Raw genomic sequence first — 19,946 nt, forward strand, 5'->3', positions numbered from 1 at the left:
TGACCTGGTAAGGATAGATGAGAAATGACTGGAAATGTGTTTCAGGCTAATGAAGAGAAAACCAGGAGTTCTTTAGAAAGACAGGCTTGTTAACATAATTGTAATGTATGTGATGGCGGTGCCAAAAAAGAAAATTCAACATAGCCAATGGAAATACTGTATTAAGCAAATACCGCAGAGATTCAGACAGTCCAATCCTTCCATCTGCTTATGTGATGATCCTGCAAGGGTATCACCCCAAAAGATAAAAGGTACCACAGATGCTGAGCACCAGGAAGATGCCAAAAGGGTGACAGCAGTGTGTGTGCCAATAGCAGAAGTGTGGAGCTCCCACAGGTAGTGGGGTCAGGGGAACTCTTCACTAACACAGCAGAGTCTGCCCTGGTTTGGAGTAACAGGGCACTGTGGTAGGAGAGCCCAGGATTTTGGGAATCATTTCTGGGCTGGGTCACACATGTACTGGGAAAACTTAGGCATGTGTTCTGATCTCTGTGTGATTCAGCTCTCTATCTCAAACAATAAATAGAAGTCTGATTCCCTGCCTTGGTTAGATGTCGTAGGAGCTGTATGAAGGGAACATCGCTGGGTACAAGGGGTCTCGTCTCTGACTGTAGAGTGTTGCTACAGTATGCTGGATTTGGTGATTATCAAAACAGAGTGATCTCCACATTGCTGAAACCATGCCTCAGTGAGGAATAACTTGGTGGATGCCAGAGAGAATTACACACATACCTTCTGTGATCAGCATATGAGGGAGTAAAACACATACCTGGTAAATTCATCCAAGTACAGATTTGTTGCTTAATGTAGGACAAAGCAGTGTAAAATCGGTATTATGGTAGCCAACAGAAATATTTTTTGGCCATTTGTGAATGAGATTTGATGACTTCAGCTGAATTGCAGGTGGGATCGCTTGTGGAACAGAAAGGAGTTGGCAGGGATTCTGGTTTCCTGTAGACAAGGGGAGTATCAAGTGTCCTAGATATGACAAATAGGTTCTTTGCACACCTAGTTTTACTGTCATGGTAATTATAGACAAAACCAAAGTTACTGACTGCAGGTTAATGCTGCTGGTTCTTTCATTTCACAGTGTGGGTCTGACATCAGTGTTTTGATTCTGGGGTGTTCCAGCGTGCTGGGAATGCTGGGGAACAGTGGGACTGCTTCACGGTGGGACTGCCAACATTCCTTTGCCAGTCCTTTTTGCATCTGGGGAGATTCAGCATTTCTTGAGATCCTTCAGCTGCCCTGGGAGAATACAGGAATTCCATAAAGTACCTTGCCTTCCTGTGTGTTCGGTCAGATTCGTGGTGCACACAGTTCTCTCTGTTTTCCTCCCAGCTGCTCCCAAAGGTGCGGGTTTGGCATACAGTATGAGCAGCCCTTGGAACAGGCAGTTTCAAGCTGTGTGCTCTCAATTACCTTTCTCTCTCCAGCATTGCTTCACTCACTGGTTCTGACAAATAAGGAAGACTGACCATCCCCTTTGCAGCGTGGTTACAGTGTTTAGTCTGTCTGATTTGTCATATTATTGATCTGCTCTGCTTCACTTGGAAGTCAGGTATTTATTACCCACAGACAAGCAGCCTGTGTGTCTCCTGTCTTTTCTTGAGTGTGAGGCAGAGTTGTTCTGTTGTCGTTACTCCTCTTTAAGCTTTCCTGGAAGGAGGGGAGAAATGCCATTCTTAGTTTAGTAATAAAAAGCTTGGGGTACTGGATGTGTTCATCATTCTTCTCCCTCTTTGCTTGGATGCCTGCAGTGAGTGATACAGTGAGTGTTATAGAGTGCATGTGGTTTTCTGATCAAGAGAGAAACAGGGAGATGCAGCTTAATTATCATTGGCAAGAAAGTGTTGACACATTCATTACAAACAATTGTGGCTTCTAAAATCTAAAGCATGAGGTGGTGGGTCGAGTCCAGCAGCTTTCTGGTTAGTTGTCAGACAGTACTTGCCTATCTAAAGCTCTCCTGCATGACAGTGCTGACATTTCCATGTCCCACTGATTTAGAGGCACAGACACCAAAGCCATCTCTCATTCTTTTGCTTATCCTGTGCTGGCAGGAACACCGCTTGCTGAATATCAAGAGCAGCAGGTGAACAGGAAGTCACCACCTTCCTTTTCCAGCTGGAAAGCAGGAATTGCAGCCTAGCCAACAGCAAATGAGGGATGGCCATAGCAGCAAAAGGAGTGGAGAACTGCAGGGGTGAATGGAGCCATTTGATTTCTCCTTGCATCGCCTGCTTGCCAGGGACACAACTTCACCCTTAACACTACGTCCCATAGAACTGTATTGTGCCCTTGGTGTGGGTGTGTGCTGGTGCAGGTGAAAATAGGGAAGGACTGTCCTCTAAGTACAGACAAATTCCAAGCAAGAGAAAGATGTACTTGTGTAACCCTTGCACCTGAGCTCGCTCTTGTTTTCTTTAGATTAAGCTTTGCAAAATCCCTGTAAAACAAGGGGATAGTATCCTCATTTTACAAATACATCAAAGGGAGATTAAAGCCCAGATTCTTAAAGAGATTTAGCCACCAAACTCCCCTTGAGTTTAGTGGGAGATAACACTTCAATATCCTTGAGAATATGGATCTCAATACATTACACACAGTCATCTAGTAAGTGTGTGATGGAGCTGGGAATTAATCCCAGGCTTTGAGAAAGTCTGTTCTGTGCCTTTACTTTCCTTTCTGCAGATGAGAATAGCACTATTCATTGTGCTAAAGGTACTTCAGATTTCATATGATTGGATTTTAATTGAGCAGAGTTTCATTGTGAAGGTTTTGTTTTGATTTGTGGCCCCAGTTGATTATGGCTTCTTGGGGAAAATTTGGCACAATATATTCAGTCAGATTTGTAGCTCTGTAAAACAGCTTCATGAAATTATGCTGATTTCCCAGGAATTTAATCTCTTGACAGAAAAGGGAAGAAAAGGATGCTAGCAGGTTCCTGTTGTGTCAAAGAAACATCTTGTTTTGACATTTCCAAAATGAAATGTTTTGATTTTTCATTTTAAAATAACATTTTTTCTTGATGTTATGGTATCTTTACATAATTTTAATCATTTGAAATTGAAATGAAAACTCATTTCGTGACCCAGAAATGAAACCAAGTGTAGGTGTCTTGAAAGCCCTCATGAGATGAAGCATTCATCCTCCTCATCTACTGCCTGTCCCATAGGAGAGTCCCATGTGCTCTGGGAGCGTGTCATCCAAGGTGGCTCCTCCTGTGCATTGTGGCAAATTGAGGACAAGGATGAAGCTCTTTCCAGACTGCAGTTATTCCTTAGGCAGGTACTTAGGCATGGTGTGTAAGGGGGTTTAATGATGTGTCCGTAAATGACTGCGTGGCAGCTGCTCTTCTCTTACTACATCCTTGACAAGTGTATGGATTCTGTGCAGATCCACTGCATAGAAATAAATTTAACTGTTCTTACTGTGGAAATGAGTGCAAAAGCCATATGGAAGGGAAAAATCCACCAAAATCTTATGCACCAAATCTCAATCAAAAAAGAAACAAAAGGTGATTCCTGAGGGGAAACTTTCAATGAGGGGATTTCTCAGTTGATAACACCAGCAAACTGCAAACATTGTGTCAGATCCGTAACTTCACAAAGTAAGTGTTAAACTCGCAGCTAGAATTAAATGTTTGCCCAGAACTGTAAGTCCTTTTAAAACGTGCCATTGCATATTGCACTCAGGTGCATTTTGCTGAGGGTAATATATTGATGTTTGCCACAAAGCTATAGAACAAACCAAAGAATTTAATATAAATTAATTTGTATCAGAGTTCTCTTAATCAATATCCACTGTGATGTGCTTCAGGTGGATAAGTACAGTGAAAAAAACCATGTTTCATTTGCACAGGTCTCTGCTAATATCTATTTATTGCTGAACTTCCTCTGGAGCAGTGCTAGGTATGTTTCTGTGATGACACTATGAAAATGCCTGACAGGAGATAAGCTCTAAAGACCCTTAGAAACTAAGGGAGATGTTTGTCTCTGGATCAAAAAGCAGATACAGCTTTTTTGGTATCAGATCGCAGCATTTTTTGGTGTCATGATGCATTAGGAAAAACACTGCAGGAAAGTGTGGACGCTTTGAAGGTGAGGACTTTCAAATCTGAGAGCACCCTCTGGTTTTCCTGACTCTGTAGAGTTCAGGTGTGTCACTTGTCGCCTCTAAAGCAGGCACAACCTTTCTGCACAGAGCAGAGAACCAGTATAAAGAGATGATGAGGTATAAAGCCTTGTGAACACAGCTCATCATTTGGCAGCTATTTTGGCAGATACTTCAATACTTACTGTCAAAATTCAGAATATTTAAAATTAAGAAGACCTTACGCAGTGTACATCCCCCCACATGGGGAAAGCTGTCAAGGTGATGCTAGATTTAAAGTGTGTCTGGAATCCAGTCGTTAGGGTTCAAGACAAGTCATTCTCCTTTCAGCAGCTGTGGAGCAGCCTGGCTTGAGATGTTCACCCTGCTGAACATAACAAGTCACTGACTGAGGAATGGGAAGAGCATCCCTAAACTTGATGCTATATCCATTTACTGTTTCTTCCTGGGGGGCGGGAATAAAAATCTCCTTTTCTCTGCAACACAGGAGGTGCTTTAATTATTCCTTAAGAGCAGCTGTTCAGTGGTTGTTCCTAATTCCAGCAGCATCCAGGGTAGTTAACGGCTCTGCTGATGCTATCAAGTCTGAGGACAGAGATTTCTCAAACTTGGGGTCCTCACAGAATCTGAGGTCACTTTTTGGGACACACAGTGCGCTTAGAGCTGACCTACCTCCTGCATTGCTTCTTTGTTAAAGTAATTTATCTCTGCGTTGCATCATTTCAGGCTGGATTCAGTTATCACAGTAACGTATCTCACTCCAGCACTGCGGGTTAAGAGCAGGTGATTAAAGGTGACTCCGCCTCCCCCGAGTCATTTATAAGTGACTTATAGAGCTAATAATGGCCTCATCCTTTTGTACCTTGGTACACAGCTTGTGTTCCGGAGTCTTTTATAGCTCAAATGAGCTGGTTTTGCTTATTTATTTCCCTCCTCATTCAATTTTAATGGTTGTTAGAGACTCCCCCACTCTTCTTCTGACAGCAGTGATTTAGGCAGGGCTCATTAACATAACTTACGTTACTAAATATCGCCATTTATGCTGGTAGACCAAGGAAAATGTGTGCAGTGCTAAATCAGAGGAGATCCCATGAGCTTGCCAAGGTGGCAGGGCTTTGTTTGAAGCGTATATTATAAAAGAAGAATGCTTGTATGAGGGAAGGATCACTTACAGAACATGCACAGGGGACCAGAGTCCCAGAGTGTTTCTGAAATACAGGTTTTACATGGAAATGTCAGACACTTTCCTAATAGGCCACCCTTGAAATGCCTAAACCAGAACTGCTCTAGGTGCATCTTATTTTCAAAGACTTATTAGCTGTGACTTTGTAAGAGTTCTACAGAATTACTGTAGCAGAAAAGCCGTTTCCTGTGAGGGTTTTGCCATTATCCTGTGGGAATTTAATGATGATAATTTGGTGTGAAAAGACTATTAAAGCTATTTCTGAGAGCTAACAGTGAAATGCTGGGTACCTCTTCTGGGAGTTACGATGTACCCTCCCTCCCATTAGATCTTTGGATTCTATTCAGCCCAGAGCTAACATGGGTTTACGGGACCAAAGGAATAGTCAGCCACACAGATTCATATCTACCATATACAGCCTCTGCAAAAGGGTAATGGGAAGAGCAGTAAAATCCTTTTAGGAAAGGGATGGGAATAATGTTCACTGGAGCACTGGATGCCAGGAGGTCAGTGGGATATGGATTGTGTGTGATTTATGAGGGGCTTTATTGCTTCTTTCCATTTTTTTCCTAGGCTGGCTGAAGTCCTGCTAATACAAGACTTCAAAGCATTTAGCGTTTTGTTCCACAGAGAGTCTAGCAAACAGTGAAATAAAATAAGAGAAATCAATAAAAACTAATTTCTCTTGCTTGTGATCACACCTGAAGAACGTACAGAATGGGGGTGCTTTAAAGGACAGAGCTGACTTCTTTTCAAAGAACACAAACAGGCTTTAATAAAAAAGTATTTTATTATCAAAAAAGTTTTATATTATAAAAATATGCCTTGGACCAGCAATGCCCCCCTTCTTTTCTGGTCAGTATTTGCCAAGGAAACAATCCTGAATTAAAGTGACACAGCCGCATCATTTTCACAGTTGCGGGGCGATCAGCTGAGTTTTGGGCCCAGTTTTGGGGTACCCCGTGTAGAAAGTTGCTGAAGGAATTTACAGCGAGGATTTTGGGGAAGGAGGCAGCAGTGACTTAACTCTATTCCCATTTCTCACAACAGGACTAAGGGTTTGAATTAAATGCAATGCTGAGCTCATTTGAAATACACCACCTTGCACGTTCTATAGTAGTGATGATTGAACTCGACACCCAGCTTGCCAGAAGCCACATGTTTGGTACAGACATGGTGCACTTAGAAATCTAATTCCTAATTCTGTGCTGTGCTGGCAGCAAGGAATGGGCCTCTGCCCTCTGCTGCCCTGGTGCAGGGAGATGAGATATGTATGTGACTCAGAGAAAGTTGTCTGACTTGTTCACCAAAAAAGAGGTGGAGCTGCAGGAGCCAAACGAAACCCAAAGCACTTCTGTAACCTACCAAGTTCATGGCCAAAAAAAGCCATTCAAATCCCAGTTCCCTCGAGAGATAAAAGTCCCCTGTATTGAGAGGATTTCTGGAGCATCTTGTGAGCACTAAGTACAGCTTCCCTTAATTAATGGCAGTCAGCTCAGCATGGTTGTGTGAAAAGCTCCAGCGACAGAAAGCCCAGAAAGGCTTCAGCAAGGGAGCACAGCACCAGAAGGGCTTAATGGCATTATAATGCCCTTGAATTATAGTGGTCACAACACAGAGAGGTGTATCCCAGCACTACATTAGCAGTAAAGGAAAATCTACTCTTTCGCTCTTGAACCCTTGTCACCTTCACTGAAAACTGAGTTGCCATTCCTGACATACCAATACTCAAAGGGGGAAAGGAAAAGGAGATATAGGTGGGATTGCTAGACTTTGGAAAGAAAACAAATTGGTTTTCCCCACAGATCGCCCACCTTGCTCCAGCCCTTTGTAGTTCCCCTCTTGCATTTTATAATGCGTTTAATAGTTTTCTGAAATCTGTCACTGTGGAGACCAAGCTTTTGCAACCCCATAATTCCCTTAATAGCTCACTGTCGGGGAGCTGTTGTTGATTTAGTGCAGGCCCTCTCTTTGGCTCGCACACGCATCCAAGGGTATGTGCAGTGGCTCCATTCATGTGTTTAATAAAGTTGAACCACAGCCATTGCTGTTGTGTGTGGTGAGTCGTGGAAAGCCAGGACTGGAGAGCAGAGAGGAGGGCTGGTACTTAAAGGCTGTTTATGAGAATTAACACCAAAGAAAAGGAACTGCTTGACATAGCAAGGAATTGAAATCCATTACAGGTTGAAAACGAGACATGGGCTCAGAAAAGGCAGTGGCAGCAGAAGCTTCTCTGTGCTGCCCCTGTCAGAATTAACATGGAGAAGGTGTGCGAAGGGGAACCCATCACTCTCTTCGCCTGTGTCAGCCCTGAGGACTGCCCAGAGGTTGCCAGCTGCTGAGCTGGATGGATGGTCTGTGCTCATGTGCAGATCCATCCTGCAGAGGCTCAGCTGAGTCCCACCAAACTCATTTCACTAAATATTCACTCATTTCCAACAAACAGCTTAGAAAACTCAAAGGAGATGGAGAAACTCAGTTTTTCTTCTTTCTCTACATCTTAGTCTTTCCCTTGTGCTGGAAGATGGATTGTTTGGATGTGTCTGTAGTAATGTGGACATGGCTAATCTGCCTTTCTATTGATGACCTGTTTCTGAACGTCCTGGCCTGATTTACGAGAATGTACTGTACTCTGCACCATGTTTTGCTGTTCCTCTGTTAGGACTGCATGCAAACGGCAGTGAACAGTGATGCTTATTCATTCAAAGAGTGAAGGGCTGGCTGGGAACCGAATGAGCTCATAGTTGTTGCCATCTCCACTTACAGAAAGGAAAACAGCAGAAATGGGTATCCCAAGTATAGTCATTCTTTTCCTGACCATCAGTTTGTTTTATAAATCATAATCCTGAAAGCACAAGGTCATGGTATTTATTGAATCATTCATATAGTAGGTTTTCAGGGGTGGATTCTTTTTTTAACTCTCTTTTTCTGTAGTATACCCTGATAAAATTGGAACTGAGATCTGTTTGCCTGCCAAATTTTCTTTCTCTTGCTATTGCTTGAACTTTAATGAATTTAAAATCTGAGAGTCTGATTCCCATCTCTTGCTAGCATAATACAGCAATTACCTCTGTTACATGGGAGAGTCTCAGCCTTTTTCCAGTCCCTGTGTGCTGCTCTTCACACACACACAGAGTCTAATAAAAACAACGGCCAAATCCCCCCTGTGCTATCTATGGATGCTTTAAAAGCCACTGCTCAGTGCAGAGCAGAGACTTGCAGGGGAGGCTGAAGGGGTCTGCTTGGGAGAGGGCTCCCCTCTCTTCTCTGCAATGTTTGGAAATATCCCCCAACTGGTTTTCATACTGCAAGACAGTTTACCTGTTACCTCAGATCTCTAAGAGATGGTTTCAGTCCTAGGTTGATCACCCATGGAGACATTTAATTGCCTGATGCGTTAACTAGCTAATATTCAAGAATATGAGATGTTGCTAGCTGGAAGCAGAGGCAATGAGGAAGTCACAGTGAAAGCTGTTACCTGGCCCCATGCACCACTAAAGTTAATCCCTGTCTTCAGGCCATTCACTTGTGGGTATGGTGCAGCTTGCAGAGCACAGAGACAGGTGAAGGGCCTCAGGGCAATCAGCTCCCAGGCAGAATGTTTTCCTCAGGGTCACTTTGCCTGCAGGTTTGATCTGTTGCCTCTCAGGTGGGAATCAGCACTTTGAGGCTCTGCCCTGTTTTAATTCTCACTGGCATCCCAGTGAAACAGGAGAGGTTGGAAGCAGTAGACAGGGGTTCTTGGTACATTGGGGAGTTGTCTGGTCTGAGGAGAGCACTTGAAATACAAAAAGGCAACAGGGATAAATGCAGTGCCAGCAAGAAATAGACGATTTCCACTTACCAAGGTACCCCATGGGGTGGGAGAAGGAGAAAATGTACCAGGTACTGGCTGAAGGTCTTCTGACTTCCTGCCCATTAGACAGTTAGACCTTGCAGGTGGGAAGTATGATGTAGTTCTCACCCTGAAAAGCCTACACTTAAATTAGTGTGCCTTCTGCAAGGATGCACGAATAACGTCTGCTCTCTTGCTGCTGCCCAGACATGCTGCTCCCAGAAGGGAAATACGCTTATGCCTTATGCTTATGAAGCTTCTCCTGGAGTTTTGCAGAGTTTCTTCTTCCTCAGCTCAGCCCAGTTTGGATGAACACTATGATGAAGTGGATATTACAGCAGTGCCACAGGCCCCAGCTGGAGCAGGATTTGTCTGTCCTCAGCTGCCTGCTGTGAGGTCCTTTCCCTGCATTGCACAGCCCCATGCTCTGAGGCTTTTTTGACAGCAGCTAGGTTTTATTTCTGTGCAACACAATGAGATTGGATCCTCACAGGAGCTGTTAAGAGCTAATGTAAAACATGCTAAATGTGAGAAAATCCCCCAAACCATAATTCTGCCTGTGAATAAATTCCTTACCTTCCTGCTGAAACCAATGGCTACTATAAGATATTGACCTTAGAACAGCCATTACTTGCAAGAGAGCCATTGCAAGGGTCATGATAACCCTTTTTGGAACATAACTTGTGCTCAGACAAGCAAGGAGGGAAATGGATTTGCTGTGGATCTGTCTGTAAGGGGGGTTGTTGTTGTTGTTTAAAGATAATAATATTAGGAATGCAAATTATCCTATGAAAGCTGGTGATATTTAAATATGATTTAAATTCATTTAGCATTCAAACAGAAAAGGAGAAAACGGCATTAAATTCTGATGGGGATGAAACTGCATTCTGGAGTTAGAAATATTAAATACATTTACAGAATGGAATGGAAGGTCTGGATGGTAATGGATTGTGAAAAGAGTTCAGACTTTTAATAGATCATTCCTTCAGATCATCAGCACAGTAAAGTGGTAGTTAATAAATTATTAGACGTGTACATTTACTCGTATATTTTAACCAGCTGTAATGAACAGGTCCTGTCAGCTCACCTAGATCCTTGCAATAGCTGCTAAATTGCTTGAGTGAGATTTAGTAACTCTTGGCAATATTGATGTCCAAAACTGCAGGTAATAAATAAAATGACATCAGGACCAGCTTGAGCAGAGCACTGTGTAAGACTTGTGTCAGCCTTGCAGCTGAGGTGGTGTTTGGCACCAGGGAACACCACTGGGCATCAGTGAGTTCTTCCCTGTGACTGGTTTTTAGTTGATGTGACCAGCTCATGCCTTGGCACAGGTAATGGGACTCCTGAAGAACCTTTTGTCCCAGTTTGGGGTTGACTAGAAAAATCTGTTCCCTACTCAGTTTTGTATACGAGCAGTTACCTGTTCCTCCTCACGGGTATGTGGTATTCTTTGGGCTACACACAAAGCAGAGGAGATGGAGGATAGCAGAGTCTGACTGAGCCATGGAGAGAGGACTATCCTTGTGTTAGAGTGGGAATTAAGAACAGAATGAAGCTGTTCTTTTATCTTAAATTAAACTAGAAAATGTTTATAGTAGAAAAAGCCTGCCTTTTAAAATGATGCCAGATTATACAGGCTGTTAAGGGGTCATGCCAGTCACGTTTTTTGTTTTTCCTAGATGTCCTCTGAACTTGGAACTACTTTAAACCTATATCCTTTCTCTTTCTCCCACTCACTTTCCCAGCATGTGGTGTACTTTATAATTTGTGAAGAAACTCACTAATTTCTTGTTCTTTCTCCTTTCTTCAGGTTTCTGACAGATGTGACTATGTCTTTGTCAACGGGAAGGAAATGAAAGGCAAAGTGAATGTCATAGTTAATTTCACTTACCAGCATCTAAGTGCCCCTTTAGAAATGACAGTCTGGGTTCCTCGTCTCCCACTGCAGATAGAGGTCTCTGACACAGAACTAAATCAGATCAAGGGGTGGAGAGTCCCCATCATCTCTAATAAGAGGTGGGTTTCATTAGAGGATGTTCATTCTGGGATGTGTACGTGCCAAAGTCCTGTCAGGGCCAGTGGATCTGAGCATGCTTATTTGACGTTAATGCAATTCCGGTGTAAATTTGAAGGTCAAGCAGACATTTATTCAATAGGCTCCTGCAGTGGACTTATGCGGGAAATGAAGATGCAGGTTGCATGATCCTACACTGGAAATCAGTTTCCTTGTGTAGTGCTAGTGATTAGGATGGGAAGAGCCAATTGGTCAAGTTAGGCAGGATTGGCCATCGGGCAGCAGGAAGACATCAACAAGGACCAGCTCTGGCAAGGCTGGTCATTCTGCAGCCTGGTTCACAGGTCCTGCCAGTTAATTTATTCATTGTCAATGATCACAACTGGTACATACTTGTTTCATATCACTGTAGGGTCCAGTGGCACTGCTCAGTGTCTCAGAGTCAGGACACTGGTAACTAGAGCTTTAAAGATTCTGTTCATGCCCACAGGTCAGTGGTTTGTGAATGACAAGGCAGAGGATGGACGTAGGCAGATCTGGATTGTTTATGTCTGTTGTCAGTGTTTTAAGAACAAATTGATAAAGTAGGTACTTGCTATTCCCACCTACCTGTAAGGCATCATTTATTACCAGGGTTCTGTTAATATAACAGCAAAGAGACGGGGATCTTGATGGAGACATGATTTCAGTATGAATGGCACACAGGAAGAGGAGATTCCCATGGCAACACTAAGATGTTTATGAAAAGATCCAGAAAGAAAAAAAGTGGGAAGGTCCTCAAAGTGAGGACTTAACATGGAAAATACTGAGAGATATTAGGAGAGGACAGTATGGTACCAAAGTTAGCAGGCCAGTTGCTGATTTCAGCAGCTGTTTTGGAGATCTGGGCAGCCTGGAGGTCTCAGTTATGAACAAGGAAAATAGGATTAAAGTGGGGGAACCTGGCTGACTTCAGAAATGCACTGAAGGAATCAGCTTCAGCAGAGCAACCGAAGGGGGCAAAGGGTCCCTTGTTGAAGCAACTCCTAGCACCAGTTTAAATTACTTTTTCATTTGTGGTGTCCTACCAGGCCAGCCAGGGACAGCGATGATGAGGAAGAGGATGAACGCAAGGGAAGAGGCTGTGCTCTTCAGTACCAACATGCAATGGTGCGAGTCCTCACACAGTTTGTAGCTGAAGCCTCAGACCCTGGTGGCCAGCTGAACTATTTACTGGGTTCTGACTGGCAGATTGACATCACTGACCTGGTGAGTGACTTCATGCAGGTGGAAGAGCCAAGAATCGCTAAGCTGAAGGACGGACAGGTTTTGATTGGGCAGGAGCTTGGAATGACAACGATTCAGGTAGGGAAAATTAATTACTTATCCCTTTTCCTCCATTAACCCACCACCTTGGGAGCTGAGGTGTACAGCAGCTTCTTGCATTAGCAACAGGATGAAGCAGAATTGCAGCAAGGACTGGGACACAAAGAGATGGTTTTCTTTTATCTTGTGCCCCAAAGTAATGTAGATTGAAGTTTTGGTTAATTTTGTCTGAGGGTGTTTCTGAACCTGGAGCTAGCATACGGGCTATCACAGTGCGGCTGGTGAAACAGCTCAGTTTTCTCAAAGCCTGCATCGACAGAGCAAAGGTAAAGTAAAAATTAACTAGTGCTGGTTGAGGATCTGAGACTGGAATATAAGTCCCCTCAGATCAAATCCCTGCACACCTGGCAAGCTCAAGGCATGTGTTACAGAATGTAAATGTTGGGGCATAATTCAGAATATGCACAAAGCAATAATAATCATTGGCACTTCTAGAATGATGTTCAGAACACTGACTGAGAGAGACAACTACGTTATGTTCTCCAGGGGTGCAGATTTAGCTTCATCAGTTTCAGCCAATATGGCTAAGACTGTGGCCTGTAAGTACCACTGTATATGTGGCTGTACCTTAGTGTCCCCACTCTGGAGTAACTCACTCTGGAGTAACATATGAGTGTTATGTCTGAAGTTAACACCCATAGTGAGTTACTATGATGCATAGTAACTCACCTGTGCATCATCTCATTGGCAGCTTTTCACATGCTGTGGAAAGAAATAGCAGCCTAGAAAAGGGAGTCCCAGAAGAGAAGGAAAAAGTAAGAGAGATTAATTAAAAATAAGAGAGAGGTTACAAATTAGAAAACATGTTAACAAGCACTGAAACAGGGTAAAAAAAATCTAACTCTCCAAACGTGCTCATCATCTCTGACCATCAAACCAGAAAACAACCACTGCACTGTCAATAACAGAGGTTATCAGGGCTGGAGAAATGGGATTTGAGATTTTTGACTTCCTGCAAAATCTATTAAGATTTTGTGAATGACTTTCTAAAGCTCTGGGACTTCAGTGCTCCAGCAGATGCACATAAAGCTGTGAAGAGAAAAATCTGAGGGGAAAAAAAACTGAATGCAAGTTATGTTCAGAGAATGCTTCTTGTAAACTGCTTCGAATATGCGTGGTACCCTGTATGGATCATTAAATTCAACTTGCTTCCTGGTGAGCATCTTTGGATGTTAGGTATCAGTGCACTGACCTCCGTGCACATTTTTTTTAACCAAGATAAGTTTTCTGTGTCAATTTTGATTACAATACCATGAGTGGTTATTGTAGCAATAGATTAGCCTTTATTTCTATAGGATAGAAATAAATGTCATTTATTCAATGGATTTTATAGAAAACTGTAGATTGCATTATATATATGCTGTCAATCACTTACAAAATAATTGCATTTCATATAAAGATTACATTTACAAATAGTTAATACATCTGAAGCAGATGTGGTTAGCATATTGCAGAGGCGAATGGAATAGCTGATTACAATTAAGCTGTTATAAGCACCCTATTATTGCAGAAGAGTTACAAAATGTGACTAGTCATTTTTTAATCATATTTTAATAATGTCTGTCTGCTAAGAGTAATTCTGCCCATTAACATAAATACCAGTTACATGTATTACAGAAGTTCTGTGTAGCTGGTTTGCTTGGTGCTATGCAAAATGGCTGTTGCTAACTTTGATTCTTCTTTTCAGATACTGTCCCCCCTTTCAGATGCTATCTTGGCTGAGAAGACAGTGACAGTTCTGGATGAGAAGGTGACAATAACTGACCTGGGAGTGCAGCTGGTGACTGGATTGTCACTTTCTCTGCAGCTCAGTCCAGGAAGCAATAAGGCCATCTTTGCCACTGCAGTAGCACAAGAGCTGCTCCAGTCTCCAAAGCAGGTACTATTGCCCACATGTATTGTATTGTGGGAGGACACCGCTGTGATTCAATATATCTGACATTACAAGCTGATGAAATCAAGCAGATTTTTATTGATACTGTGCTAATAAAACATTTTCCTTATGGGCACTTTTTATTTAAGGCCAGCAGGTGCCCTTACAGAAAAACAAAGATCTCAGAAAAATGGCACTATGTCTAAACAACCCCAGTCAACAAACAGGCATCCCCCATCTGTCATGGCTGCATCCTATAAATAACACATGAAACTGAATGATGTGTCATAATTAAGCAACGGCAGTCTCCTTACACACACACACACCCCCCTCCCCCTTCTGTCCCTTCCAGTACCTACTAGATCACATGACATACAGGCAGCTAGGTTGACAAATTCAGCCTCCCACCACAGGTAACCAGATCAGTCCTTTAAGTCCATCTTTAAGTGAGGAAGTGTAATGCCTTATGGCAAGCTCCATTAGTTACTTTTTGTGAGCATTTTACGAAGTTGGGGAACATCCCTTTCATTCCAACCCATTACTAGAATATGAATCAGCATCGACTCATTTCCTGATTTGTGATTTCATAAACTAATTTTTTTCCCCATGTTATTCTTAGTTCCTGTACTAGGGAGCCAACAGTCACCAAGGGCTTTTGGACTTTGAAATGTCCCTATCGGTCCCTCCTTGATATTTGTCTTTGTGCTTCTGTCTACATTTGAAATTTTAACTTTTTTTCCAACCCAAATCCATCAGTCTGGGATGTTCCTCAAGGATGCACTGGGCTCTTAACACTTAAACATGTTCTGAGCTTTAAAGGTAAATGGTCATGACATGCACATTTGAAATCTGGCCAAGTGTTGAGATGCTTTAATTCATCATAGGGTCTTATCCTTGGGAAGCAGGGTGAGAAATAATGCAGAGCTCCTGTCTTTATAGGGTGATAAAAATCAGGCTCCCATAGTCTTCCAGGGAGTTAAAAAATCAATGCCAGGCAGATAGAAATAAGATGAGTGAGCTAATCCGTTGCTGACATGGGGGAGTTAAACAAAATACCTTGAAATCAGCCCAGAAGCTGGGGTTGATGGCATTTAGTCCCAGTAAGCTGCCCAGCACTGACATTTCAGTTCCCAGAAATGGAGCGTAGATGAATCCCTCTCTGGATGCAGGGGTACACTCAGAACAACACTGGATCAGAATTACACCAGTGAGGAAGATGCACACCTTACACCCTTCAGGGACCGACTTCATTTTGAAAGGCATGTGGTTCATTCCATTGCTTAGTAAATGATTTTCCAAGCACAATCCCTATAACCAAAGCAAAGCAAAATTATTAAATGATTATGCAGGTTTAAGCAACACAGTGGGAGGATGAAAGTTGATGACACAAATTCTCTGCAGCCTGCAAGAAACATCCAAAGATTAATAAACACAAAGCTGGGATTTATAACAGTGTCAGCAAAGTCTTAGGGCTCTGTCCTGAAACAGAGACAGAAGCAAATCTCCCATTGAAGCATGGGGAGCTTTGTAGCTGTAAGGATTTCAGAATCAGGCCAATAGATTATGCACAATACAATCCCAAAAGACTGGAGGCTTATTCTCCATGATCTGAACAGGTGAATGACTATGTGCTAGAAACAATTTAAAAGACAATACTATATATTTGTTCTCTGTATATATGTCAATTTTGAATTGTCATTTTGATGGCCATTTGAGAGTCCTTATGGGACCTGATTTTCAGAAATGGGTGAGCACTTGTTTTCTGAGATCTAAGAATACTTAAAAATGTTTCAAGTTAGCAACCAAAAGTCAAGTTTCCCAGGAATGCTGCGCCATTATACACGTGCAATAGGCAATTAGTACTCAGGTTTGACCCACTTAGACTCAGTAAGCCTCCACGCACTCTGAAATACACAGCCTGCATTGGTGTGACACGAGATTAAACCTCATTATTGTATTGCTTTTAATTGCTAACAAGTGTGAAAATTACCCTGGCTGTTTCCCAAAGATTGGTTTCCTCTGCTTGTACAAAAGGCTTATTTAATTCAAGAGACAAAAATCAAGGACTGCAGGTATGGAGTCATGCATGGACCTACTGGCTGTATTAGGTATTTTTTAACATGTGTTGTGTGTAATAAGAGGAGACTTTGTATTTTAAGCAGTTTAGAAATAATGTAATTTTTTTTTTCATTTGAATATACAATAGTAAATGATCTCAGTCACTGGTAATGCTTTCTGACATGCAATTTATTATGGTGCTGAAGTAGATTCTTCAGAGCCCAGGGGATACAGCTCCTTTAAGCACCTTTGGGGAGACAAATCTTATTATCAATGAGTGTTTTAAGCTAGCATTTCTTTTCACATCTTGGCAAGATATTAATTTTGCTGCTCTCCCTTTTTATTTCTTTTCTGGTTATAAGTGGTATATGGATCTTGAGAGGAGGAGGGAATAGACCAGGACAGAACATATTTCCCTCGATATTTATTCTGGGTATGCATGTATTTGTTTTATATATTATAGGAAGCAGCCATCAGCTGCTGGATCCAGTTCAGTGATGGATCTGTCATGCCCCTGGATATTTATGACTCCAAAGACTTCTCCTTGTCAGCTACATCTCTGGATGAGAAGGTGGTCTCCGTTCACCATGACCCCAAATTCAAGTGGCCTGTGATTGCTGCTGAGACAGAAGGCCAGGGGACACTGGTGAAGGTAGAGATGGTGATCAGTGAATCGTGCCAGAAATCCAAAAGAAAGAGCATCCTAGCTGTTGGAAGTGGTAGCATTAAAGTCAAGTTTGGGCAGAGTGATGCCAACCCTAACATCAGTGACAGTAAACACAGAGGTGCTGGTGTCCACCTAGAAAATCATGCCAGTGATCGGCGTCAGAAAACTACTTCTCAGGAGCGAGATGGCCAGTATTACAGTTCCTCAATGGGCCATGAGCAAGGCAAAGGAACCACCACTCAAAGGTCTATTCTAAGTAAAAAAGAAGACAGAGAAAGCCTCCTGGATGATGACAGCCATCTGCAGAACATCCCAATAGACTTCACGAGCTTCCCTGCACAGGTGGATTTGCCACGAAGCAATGGAGACTTGGAAGAGAATGACCTAGTCCAGACACCTAGGGGTCTCAGTGACCTGGAGATAGGGATGTATGCTCTCCTGGGAGTCTTTTGCCTGGCAATTCTGGTTTTCCTTATCAATTGTGTCACTTTTGCTTTGAAGTACAGAAACAAACAAGTTCCCTTTGAAGAGCAAGAAGGCATGAGCCACTCTCATGACTGGGTTGGGCTGAGCAACAGGACAGAACTTCTGGAGAACCACATAAATTTCTCATCCCAACAAGATGAACGTATCACAGCCATTGACAGAGGAGTGGACTATGAAGAGAGCAAATATCTCCTCAACACAAATGCCACCAAAAATATTAATGGACAGTCTTTCAGGTCTACTGAGTCCACATTCACTGAAGGGAAAGAACAGAAAAGTGAACCAACTACTTCTCCTACCTCTAAGAGGAAACGGGTTAAATTCACCACCTTTACCACCATCTCCTCTGATGATGGGTGTCCAACTGTCAACTCCGTCTTGATGAGCAGTGAGGATGACATTAAATGGGTCTGCCAGGATATGGACCTGGGGGAGTGCAAAGAACTTAAAAACTATATGGAGAGATTACATGAAAATGTGTAGTGAGACACAAAAGACTCTTTTTGTTTGGTTTGTTTGTTTGTTTGTTTTTCACTCACCTTCTGCCTTTAATTTTGGGTAGTGGGGCAAAATGTTGTATTGATAACATGAATCAGCTGGTGGATAATAACTCAGTGGAGCCCCAAGAAGCCACCCAAAAGCAACTGGGAGAGTTGGACAGCTCTTAAAATGCAAGCCTTCTCTGTGCTCAGAGATGGAAGTGAGAGATGTGTGAGGGTTTTTGATGCATGGTAACATGAAAAAACAAAACCTTAGCAAAAGAATACGGTCTCATTCTCTGAGCTTTCCCAGGAAATCAATAAATATAACAAACTCCAGTTCACACAGGTCTGCTGTTCAATATTGCAAGCTTTGGTTAAAAGCAAAAAATTGGTCTCAGAATAAATAGATCCACAAAGAGAGCGTATCAGTCAAGCCACATGCGGAGAATGGCCATCCATGAACATGAATTTAAAGCTGACAAAAAAACACCAGTGTGAGCAGAGCAGCTCCCAGAGCTGACAAGTCAGGAGTTTCCAAAGAATCTGGAGGGGGAAAAGGAATAACTGGGCTGTTTACAAACCAGCAGGTTTGCCTCCCGAGCACTGAGAATGGATACACATATACAGTTAAAACTGAAACTCTCTTTTTCAGTAGATGCCAAGGTAATAAACTTTGCCAGCCAATTTTCAGTATTTCTTAATTTGTAAAATAGAAGATGTTATCTATACTCAGAATATCACTCATATAAAGGAAGGTCTGTTTTGGAAAGTTTGAGAGAACAAGCTATTTTTAGAAGCCCACTTTATTTGATTGTCCTATTTCAAATTTGTATTCCCAGCCATTTCCCTGGTGCGCTCCCCATCTGTTATCCTGAGGGCACTTACTAGCATCAGTCAACTTTGGAACCACGTGGTTTGCTCCTTCCCTTCCGTGCACACTCACGTCTCCACAATGTGCTCTTGCCAAGCACAGACATCTTGGTACCACTCTGCTACTTGCTTTACATGCTGTCATGTACCGGAGTTGGCCACTATCTTGGGTAAATGTAGCTTGTGCTGAACTCAGACACCAACACCAGTTGCCTCGTTGTCCACCCCCTTCCCTGGGAGAGGTCAGGTAGTTCTGTTCCCTCTGTTCATGCTTCTTTAGACCCCTGCTCAGCACATTTAGAGGGCACTCGAAGGTCACAGAGGAGTGCTGCACATTCAACACTGAAGCCTGAACAGCTAAACTTGGTAGATAACATTTGTTTCTCCCAGAGGTGATGATTATCTTTTGCTTTCCTCTGATAAGGATGTACATATGGTGGGATTTCAGTGATTACTCTTTGAATCCGATGTGCCCTCCAGCCCTAAAACCATGACATTTTTGTGAGGTCCAAAAGCAGTCTCCAGTGACCAGTGGCAAAGTTCCAAAGCACTAACTAAAATGAAGATTCCCTTTATTTTCCAGAGTGAGCCCTTGCCCTCCTTTTATTATTAAATCTCCTATCATTGAATCTAGGTTGCTCAGTTTAATACACACCCACCCTCCCACAAACACTTAGATTGAATCCCTCTATATATAGAATGTACTGTAGATTGTAAGAATGTAATATATATATATTTATAAACATGCCAACTGTGAATAAAATTTGCATTTTAGTGGCTTCATTTTTTTTTCCTATTCTGAACATCTCTTTCTTTTCACTGTCAGAACATTTACCGTGAAAGACTGGCAGCAGTATGGAGACTTGTCCTTTGATGAATCGGTGAATTAAGGTTCATGGCACAATCTAGTCACAATGTTTTACATTGTGCAGTGTTGGGGTGAGAAGGTATAACTTGAACAACATGTTGTGCTACAAATGTATTTGCACTGAGT

General features: G+C 42.5%; 1 protein-coding gene across 4 annotated transcripts in view; it reads left to right on the forward strand.

Moving 5' to 3' along the window:
* TMEM132D (transmembrane protein 132D) overlaps nucleotides 1-19,726 on the forward strand; it is a 272,550-nt gene extending 252,824 nt beyond the window's left edge. For 3 of the 4 annotated variants that reach the window (XM_057414941.1, XM_057414940.1, XM_057414942.1), the window contains exons 6-9: nucleotides 10,948-11,153; nucleotides 12,222-12,495; nucleotides 14,204-14,395; nucleotides 16,911-19,726. In XM_057414941.1, the coding sequence (XP_057270924.1) occupies nucleotides 10,948-11,153; nucleotides 12,222-12,495; nucleotides 14,204-14,395; nucleotides 16,911-18,083 (1,845 nt within the window). In that variant the 3' untranslated portion in view covers nucleotides 18,084-19,726. Of the gene's footprint in view, nucleotides 1-8,954; nucleotides 9,017-10,947; nucleotides 11,154-12,221; nucleotides 12,496-14,203; nucleotides 14,396-16,910 lie in introns of those variants that run through there. The other variant, XM_057414943.1, reaches the window with a different exon arrangement.
* The last annotated feature ends 220 nt before the right edge of the window (nucleotides 19,727-19,946 follow it).

This window comes from Pezoporus wallicus, unplaced genomic scaffold (assembly GCF_028554395.1).
Source record: "Pezoporus wallicus isolate ANWC-B61680 ecotype Strahan unplaced genomic scaffold, APGP_CSIRO_Pwel_v1 contig_8047, whole genome shotgun sequence".
Classification (NCBI taxonomy): Eukaryota; Metazoa; Chordata; class Aves; order Psittaciformes; family Psittacidae; genus Pezoporus; species Pezoporus wallicus.